This window comes from Danio rerio, chromosome 15 (genome assembly GCF_049306965.1).
Source record: "Danio rerio strain Tuebingen ecotype United States chromosome 15, GRCz12tu, whole genome shotgun sequence".
Taxonomy (NCBI): Eukaryota; Metazoa; Chordata; class Actinopteri; order Cypriniformes; family Danionidae; genus Danio; species Danio rerio.
In genome coordinates, this window is record NC_133190.1 from 4664945 (window position 1) to 4675000 (window position 10056).

At 34.6% G+C, this 10056-nt stretch overlaps 1 protein-coding gene and 2 long non-coding RNA genes across 3 annotated transcripts in view; 2 read left to right on the forward strand and 1 right to left on the reverse strand.

The window, feature by feature from the left end:
* si:dkey-35i13.1 overlaps nucleotides 1-10056 on the forward strand; it is a 270744-nt gene that overhangs the window by 102698 nt on the left and 157990 nt on the right. The gene's annotated exons all lie outside the window — the stretch shown is intronic.
* The window catches only part of tfdp2 (transcription factor Dp-2), a gene marked incomplete at its 5' end in the record, with an annotated part of 71602 nt that overhangs the window by 47527 nt on the left and 14019 nt on the right, over nucleotides 1-10056 (reverse strand). Inside the window, 1 exon segment of the mRNA NM_198208.1 lies at nucleotides 7049-7137. Within this exon segment, the coding sequence (NP_937851.1) occupies nucleotides 7049-7137 (89 nt within the window).
* On the forward strand, nucleotides 1780-5440 carry LOC141378011 (uncharacterized). Its single transcript, XR_012391275.1, has 2 exons — nucleotides 1780-3037; nucleotides 3393-5440. It is a non-coding gene; the product is annotated as an uncharacterized lncRNA (long non-coding RNA).

Genomic DNA, 10056 nt, shown 5'->3' on the forward strand with positions numbered 1-10056 from the left:
ATCATCCATAACATCAACCCGATGGTCACTCTGTCTGAGCTCCAGCGTTCTTCTGTGGAGAGAGGAGAACCTTACAGAAGGACAACCATCTGTGCAGCAATCCACCAATCAGGGTTGTATGGTAGAGTGGCCAGACGGAAGCCACTCCCTGCCTGGAATATGCCAAGGCATCTAAAGAACTCTCAGACCATAAGAAACAAAATTCTCTGCTCTGATGAGACTAAAATTGAACTCTTTGGAGTGAATGCCAGGCGTTACGTTTGGAGACAAACAGGCACCGCTCATCACCAGGCTAATACCATCCCTACAGCGAAGCATGGTGGTGGCAGCATCATGCTGTGGGGATGTTTTTCAGTAGCAGGAACAGGAAGACTAGTCAGGATAGAGGGAAAGATGAATGCAGCAATGTACAGAGACATCCTGAATGAAAACCTGCTTCAGAGTGCTCTTGACCTCAGATTGAGGCGACGGTTCATCTTCCAGCAGGACAATGACCTAAAGCACACCGCGAAAATATCAATGGAGTGGCTTCCCAACAATTTAGTGAATGTCCTTAAGTGGCCCAGCCAGAGCCCAGACCTAAACCCTATTGAACATCTCTGGAGAGATCTGAAAATGGCTGTACACCGTAGCTTCCCATCCAACCTGATAGAACTTGAGAGTTACTGCAAAGAGGAAGACAGGTGTGCCAAGCTTGTGGCATCATATTCAATAAGACTTGAGGCTGTTATTGTTGCCAAAGGTGCATTAACAAAGTATCGAGCAAAGGCTGTAAATACTCTTTACATGTGATTTATCAGTTTTTTTTTTATTTTTAATAAATTAGCAACAATTTTAAACTGGTAAGTTTCAAAACTTATTTTTCTTTCACACACGTTTGGAACAAGTATAGGGTGAATAAAAGTAAAGTTTTAGGGGTGAACTACTCCTTTAATTGTTGTTTTTGTTGTTTTATGTTTATGTTATTTAATAACAGACTAAATTAATTGATATTTTAATTAAAGCTTTAGCAAATTTAGTATGTAACTTTTTTTTTTTTTTTTTACAAGAAATCAAGGCAAAATTTCCTTCAGGCTTATTTGGAGCATACAGCAAACATGTCTGCTTTATTTTGTGAATACGCATGCAGCATAAAGTGTGCAGTAAGCAGGAATCAATCTCCGCATCACTCTCACTGCGGTGTATGGTTCTCTGACACGCTGTTAAATGATACGCAGGTGACACTGAGTGTGCAGGATGTGATTGTGCCAGATCTGTTGAGCTGAAAAGGAACCAGTATATAAGCAACAAGCCACACATCTCTCTAACGAGGAGCGAGGGTCTTAACGAGGGTCTCAATGCCATCCACTCGTTAATAAACTCATTAGCGGAGGTGCTGGCAAACAGTGGCGTTCTGTTCTCCTCTAACTAAGCTGAAGAGGGCCTCTCGTCTCATGCAGTCCGCACCAACATGGGTATGTTCAATCTGCGGTTTGGCCATTCGTCCACATGAAAACGCTGTATCAGGTGACTGGAACTTTCTGAAAACTCCAACCAGGTGCTGCGTCCCAATTTACATACTAGAACTACTATGTTAAGCTGCTTTGACACAATGTACATTGTAAAAGCGCTACAGAAATAAAGATAAATTTAATTTAATACTATATGCCCTAAATAGTATTCGAAAACAGAATTATTATGTCCCAAACCGTAGTACGTTGAAATAAGTATGCACTGTAAAAAATGCTTCATGCTGTCCCAACACAAATAAATTAAGCTAATTTACAGATTTACGTGGATAGAACATAGAACAATTAAGGGGAAACTCAATACCTTTTAAGAACTTTTTAAAGGCTCTTTCCATACATGTTAAGACCTTACAACCACTTTAGGTTTCAACCGCAAACCCTGGCGAAATTTTAACTTGCAGTATATTTACCAGAGGTGGGAGTAAGTCACACATGTGCAAGTCACAAGCAAGTCTCGAGTCATAGCCTTCAAGTCTCACGCAAGTCAAGTCGAGTCACTGCTTTTCTCAAGTCAAGTCAAGTCGTAGCTTGGTCTAGCAAGTAACTTTCAAGCTAATCAAATTTTTGTCGATTGTTTTTTTTTTTTTACTTTTGCAACTTCTTTTGCTATTTATATTTAACTAAATAACTTTCGATTTTGTATGTACTGCATAATATATAACAAACGGTTAGTTATTTAACAAAAACAAGTTATTTCGAGTCATTTAACTCAAGTCCAAGTAAGTCTCTCAAGTCATGACAGTCAAGTCCAAGTCAGGTCGAGTCTTTTTTGGATATTTGTCAAGCAAGTCTCAAGTCCTAAATTTTGCGACTCAAGTCTGATTTAAGTAAAGACAATCATTTAATTTAAAATAATGAAAACAGTAAATAGCTTATGTCGATCATGCCTGAAATATGTTGTCATATGTATGCGCTATTAAAATAGTTGGGTTAAAATTACTCCAACATATAACCCAACTTTAGGTTTTTATAGCACCTTCCCAACTATGGGTTATTTTAACCCAATGCATTGGGTTATTTTGATTAAATGTTAACTTTTTCCCATTCTAGTATCACTATTGCTACTATTACTAGTACTACTATTCATTTTGAGACTGTGTAAATAAATAAAATACAGTTTTTTAAAATATTGAAAATGCTTTATATCCATTACATTTTAGTTCCAGACACTTTTGTTATAATAAATCAAGAATCACAAACAATGGAGAAAAAACAGTTTGAAAGCAGAAAATCCTGTGTTGATGAAGCAGAATATGGAGCTCTGTGTGCTGTAGAGACTGTCCAGCAGCTGCAGCAGGCTCCACTCAGTGTCCACAGTGTACAATAAATTTTAACCACATCCAAACGCTTCTAAAAGACGGTCTTGGATGGTGAAACGGATATAAACATGGCAAGACAATTTGATAAATAATAACAATCTTATTGTGTTATAGCTTAAATAAACTTTAAAATGCAAAAAATCAGTTGACTGTTGAAATTTAAATTTTTAACCCAACTGGTTGGGTTATTAAATAAATAACCAAATAAAGGTTAAAAATAACCCAGCAAAGCACCAAATATTTAACTCAACTGGTTGAGTTATCGATAAATAACCTAATAAAGGTTAAAAATAACCCAACAAAGCACCAAATGTTTAACTCAACTGGTTATCAATAAATAATCTAACAAAGGTTAAAAATAACCCAACAAAGCACCAAATGTTTAACTCAACTGGTTATCAATAAATAATCTAACAAAGGTTAAAAATAACCCAACAAAACACCAAATATTTACCTCAACTGGTTGAGTTATCAATAAATAACCTAACAAAGGTTAAAAATAACCCAACAAAAGACCAAATATTTAACTCAACTGGTTGAGTTATCAATAAATAACCTAACAAAGGTTAAAAATAACCCAACAAAGCACCAAATATTTAACTCAACTGGTTGAGTTATCAATAAATAACCAAATAAAGGTTAAAAATAACCCAACAAAGCACCAAATATTTAACTCAACTGGTTGAGTTATCAATAAATAACCTAACAAAGGTTAAAAATAACCCAACAAAACACCAAATATTTACCTCAACTGGTTGAGTTATCAATAAATAACCTAACAAAGGTTAAAAATAACCCAACAAAACACCAAATATTTACCTCAACTGGTTGAGCTATCAATAAATAATCTAACAAAGGTTAAAAATAACCCAACAAAGCACCAAATATTTACCTCAACTGGTTGAGTTATCAATAAATAACCTAACAAAGGTTAAAATAACCCAACAAAAGACCAAATATTTACCTCAACTGGTTGAGTTATCAATAAATAACCTAACAAAGGTTAAAAATAACCCAACAAAAGACCAAATATTTACCTCAACTGGTTGAGTTATCAATAAATAACCTAACAAAGGTTAAAAATAACCCAACAAAGCACCAAATATTTACCTCAACTGGTTGAGTTATCAATAAATAACCTAACAAAGGTTAAAAATAACCCAACAAAACACCAAATATTTACCTCAACTGGTTGAGTTATCAATAAATAACCAAATAAAGGTTAAAAATAACCCAACAAAACACCAAATATTTAACTCAACTGGTTGAGTTATCAATAAATAACCAAATAAAGGTTAAAAATAACCCAACAAAGCACCAAATATTTACCTCAACTGGTTGAGTTATCAATAAATAACCTAACAAAGGTTAAAAATAACCCAACAAAACACCAAATATTTACCTCAACTGGTTGAGTTATCAATAAATAACCAAATAAAGGTTAAAAATAACCCAACAAAACACCAAATATTTAACTCAACTGGTTGAGTTATCAATAAATAACCAAATAAAGGTTAAAAATAACCCAACAAAACACCAAATATTTAACTCAACTGGTTGAGTTATCAATAAATAACCTAACAAAGGTTAAAAATAACCCAACAAAAGACCAAATATTTACCTCAACTGGTTGAGTTATCAATAAATAACCTAACAAAGGTTAAAATAACCCAACAAAAGACCAAATATTTACCTCAACTGGTTGAGTTATCAATAAATAACCTAACAAAGGTTGAAAATAACCCAATAAAACACCAAATATTTACCTCAACTGGTTGAGTTATCAATAAATAACCTAACAAAGGTTAAAAATAACCCAACAAAACACCTAATATTTAACTCAACTGGTTATCAATAAATATCCTAACAAAGGTTAAAAATAACCCAACACATATCCTAACCAAATATGTATAACTCCACCATTGGGTTAAATAAATAAGTGTGAATGTTTATTGTGAGTGTGAATATTAATATTCTAAATGTAGAATTTACATGTAACTCATTGGAAATGGTTGTATTGCATCTTGTATATATATATTTTAAACATTGACTCATAGTATTTGCATTTCCTGCGATGGATGTCAACAGTTTCCAGACAGTTTTATTCTTTCAGGAACCACTCGAGGAAGAGTAAATAGGGCGAACGGTGTCTTTAAAGTTTGACCATCACCTCTGAACTCATCAACCTTCCCTCCCTGGCAGCAGAGTTCTTCTCCCTTTAAACTCCCGCGTGTGATTGCATCTTATCAGCATTTCACTCTTTTGCTCAGCCACACAAACACCCTCCTCTTTCCAGACTCTTCAGTGATCTACTGTCTACTGCACACACTCACTGCCATCAGTAAATCACTCTTTTTCAAGGACATCACCGCCCACTAGTGGCTACTGCAAGAATTACAGGACAAATCTTCAGATGAGATGGACACGTATAGTATGAGAACTGTACGTTACTAACAATGAGCAATACATTAGTTACAGAATATGATGGAAATTAATACGTGGACAAGCATAAGCGAAATGGTATAAATCAATCATGTAATTGAATACTGAACTGCTTGATTTATATGCTGTTTTGTTTGTTTTTTAATAAATATTATATTTTTACACACTTTATTTTGAGTGAACAGAATTTAAATGATCAGGTAGAAATGCCTCAGATTATATTTACCATGAGTTATAATATACAGTATACTAGTGCTCATCATAAATGAGTATACACCCTTTTAAAAATGAATATTTAATAAATTTAATTCAACTCAGTATGTATATTTGGTGTATTTAAACAAAACAGTTTTATTAAACAGATATACATAAATATACACACATTTCAGCAAGATAATTTGACAAAACAGCCAAGGAAACTTCAAATGCAATTCCGTGTTAAAATACCCTAGACTTTGCCTCAATAAACTCCTTAATTTGCAGCTTATTAATAGTTAATGAGGTAGTAGTTCGTTTAGATATTGGGTAGATTTAGAGGTGTAGAATAAGATCATAAACAGTTGAAGTCAGAATTATTCGCCCCCCTGTTTATTTTGTCCCCCAATTTCTGTTTAACAGAGATTTTTTTCAACACATTTCTAAAACTAATAGTTCTAATAACTCTTTTAATAACTTCTAATAACTGATTTATTTTATCTTAACGACAGTTTGTTCTGTAGACTATCAATAAACGAATTAGCTTAAAGGGGCTAATAATTTTGTCCCTAAAATGGGTTTTAAAAAATGTAAAACTGCTTTTATTCTAGCCAAAATAAAACAAATAAGACCTTCTCCAGAAGAAAAAATATTATCAGGCATACTGTGAAAATCTCTTTGCTCTGTTAAACATCATTTGGGAAATATTATAAAAATAAAAAACAATTCAAAGGGGGTCTAATAATTCTGACTTCAACTATGTACTTTAAAAGTACTAATAAACAACAAATATCTTAAAAACACACAGGCAATAAGCCACTATTTAATAGTCAGAATTGATGTTTAAAGTGATTTAAAGATCTGAACACTTGTTTGTACACTTCAAACATAAAAAAATACTGATTTATAGTAAATACTATAGTGTTTTTGAACCAGACTGTGGTAAAGTCTATTAAACCGTACATGTTACAGTATTTACAATGCTTTTTCATAATGAATGATGGATTATTTACAGATATAACTGATTTACTGAAATAAATACTACAGCTTTATTACAGTAAACTGTGGTGAATTAGTATAAAACACCCTGTGATTGTAGAAAACTACAGTATTGGCTCATTTGTTTATGTTGCTATAGTTGTGTTTCTAGAGTAATTATAGAAATGCCACATGAGATTAATTAAAGTACGTTACTACACACAAAAAGGATTCATTAGATTTACTACATTTTTTAGGTTATTCATATAGGCTGTAAACAAACAAAATAAGTTGAATATTACTAAATTTACTAAAGTGTTACCCTATTTTTCACTGCACTCACCAGATTTAGTAAGTTTTACTTCTTAAACTTGCCCCGAAGCATTTAAACCATTTGAAAACAAACAAAAAGCTCATGAAATGAATGCTAAACATGATGAATCTGCAAATGTTTTGATGAATGTATATTTTTTGCTTGCTTTGAGACCCATTTGACTCAATCTGGAGTCTGCTGGTCTTATTTTAATCTGTGCGGATTATGAAATGCTTGTTGACATGTATTTAATGACTTGTGTTGTTTGTGTACGGGTGTGATGTGACACTCACCATCTGGGCTCCCACATTTGAATTGACCGTTCCTAGTGTGATCTTGTTGGCTGGGCTGTAGCTGGACGGCGTTAACAGGGAAATGTTGCCTGCAAACATAAACACGGTCAAGCCAATGCTCACAGATAAACGCAGAAAGCTTACAATTTTATATAAATATATATTAAAGCATATTAATACATTCTACACTTTCAAACAAAACCACTTACGGGGGTCTGGTGCAATGCTAGCCCTTTAAATCTTAAAGCGAAAGTCGATGACTTCACCGCAGAGTTTAACTGGTTTTAATGTAGACATTTAAAAAAAATGTTACTTAATTTTTTGACCTCGGAAATCACGTTTCTAGCTAAAGATGCAGGACATGTTGGAAAAGCTGGTAAGTGTATAGTATTGAAACTGTACGTCCCAACCTCCCTGAAAATCACCATCCAAAGCCACACCTTGTGAAAGCATGAACGCAGACAGACCAGACGAACAGACAACCTTTCGACAATATATCATGTGTCAGTCACCAGTGAGAAAACTGCTAGTACAGTTAATAACAGTACTAGAATAACACACAATGCCTGTTATTCTGGCTATATCTGCACAGTGTACCTGAACATTCAGACTGAATATTCAGATTGACAACCATTTCTTGGTTTGGACAATCACCTATTGCTCATTAAAATATGTAAAGCCTATCGTTTTAATGAACTACAGAAGTTGGGATCATAAACTGTCTTTTATGTCAGCAGAACAAGAAAGGATAAATGATTTTTGGGGTAAACTACCCCTATAAAGCAATCTGATGATGATGATAATGCTGGTAACAATAATAAACTGATTAATTCTCCTCATATTAATCACTCACTACTTAACATGAGATTCCCAGTGCTGGGTTGCGGCTGGAAGGGCATCCGCTGTGTAAAACATATGCCAGAGTACTGTAGTTGGTGGTTCATTCCTCTGTGGCGGCCGTTGATAAATCAGGGACAAAGCCGAAAGAATGAGCATGGACGCATAAAAGGAGGAGTAATGATAGAGAAGGATAAGTGTACCAGTCCTGGGATATATTTTTGGTCCATGAACGGCTGCCATCGCATGTTTTTTTTGTGTTTATTTCTTTATTATAGCTAGTAAAACATTATATAAAAATGTAACATACTTATTCTCTTAAACTATAAGGTTTTACCCTCATTACACTTGCGTTTACTCAAAATATGTTAAAGACTATGAAAAGACTATTTAAAATATGTTAAATTAGGGACGCACCGAATTTTTGGCTGCCAAAAATTCAAAACTTCAGCAAATAAACACATTTTAAAAATGGCAATTTTAGTTTATGGCCAAAAGGGAAATATGACCCAAAATATGAGTCCAAGAAAAAGGTTACGCTGTGCCACACTTCATTCAGTGCACTGGTTATACTCTTTCCAACTAGTATCCCTGCGCAGAATGAAGTTTCTTTCACATAAGATGCAGAAAGCACTGCGCTATGAAACCCATAGATTTCACTGCCCCGTCGACCAAAATGCAAGAGCGGCAGGGCAATGAAAGATCAAAAAGAGATTTTTAATTAATTAATTATTAATTATTAAACACACACACACACATACACACAAACAACGTGCAAAGACCCTCTTTGCATAGACATTGGATAATTGGGATTAATGTGTACCTGGGCTTCCCAGTCTTTGAGGAGGAAGGTGACGGTCTTTCTCTGAGGTTGTAAATTCATAAATGACATAGCTTGGGATTTATTATTAGTCTTTTATGCATCTAATTATGATTACTAGTTTTGATTTCGCATTATAAGTCTTTCATTATTTTATTGTATTACATTAACGATGCTCATGATTATCACTTATGATTATTTTCTGATGATTGATATCACACAGAACAGGAACGAATTGTTCTAGCGTGTTTGACTGTGTCTGTACACTAATGTAGACATTTAAAATAACAAATATAAACTAATAAGCAAAGCATGAATGATGAACGAATGTTTCTTTAGTTTACCAAGCGATCAACTTAAGATAATTAAAGTATCAATTAAGATAAATAAATAATTTAGACTTGTTTTTGGCATGTGATTTGCTCCACCTTTATATGGGTTTCTGGCATGAATAGGCAGAGTGATCTGTGTCGTTATAAAAGCCTTGACAAATGGCGTTGGTAAAAAAGCTGCACAACCAACAGGAACCAATCAACAGTATCTGAGGTTTTTGCTAAAATTACAAGCATGAAAGAGAAAGATTGAGGCAGTGTATTGAATCTGTGACACGTTACCTGATAGATTAAAACGACTGAAGAGTCGTTAGATAGAGACCATATTAATTAAATATCATGTTTAACAATCATAGTGACATGTGATTCAGCGGTAAATCCTCGATAAACTGTCCGACGTGCACTGCTTTCTGAGAGCTCAGACGTGCGCATATGCTGCAGCGCATGCCTATTTGTGTGTGTGGTCACGTGATTTCCATTTTTAGCGGTATAGTGTGGACGGGGATTGCTTTCGTTCTAAAATGGCATTATAAAACTAAGACGTATTAGTGTAAACAGGGTCGTGTGTGTTATTAGCGAGCGGGTTGCTGCTTCGACTGGGTTGGGGTGGAGGATCGCGATGCCGGCTCAGCATCTTGGGGCTCTATTTTGACGGTCAATGTGCAAAACGCAGGGCGCAAACGCTTTTAGGGCGCGTCAGGACACGTTTTTGCTAATTTAAGGATGGGAAATCTGTCTTGCGCCAAGGCGCATGTTCTAAAAGGGTTGAGTTTATTGTCTTAATGAGTTATAGGTGTGTTTTGAGAATAAACCAATTAGAGTCTCATCTCCCATTCCCTTTAAGAGCCAGCTGCGTCGCGCCAAGAGCGCATTCGCTATTTACTGGACGCAAAGTAAGTCTAAGTGGAAAAAATGAGCATTTCACAAGTTAACAGTTGAAATAATTAATTTCGTTTAAGCGCAAAGATTTGTTTCAAAACTATTTCTAAATTCAGTTCTAATTTCCAGCAAACGAATAA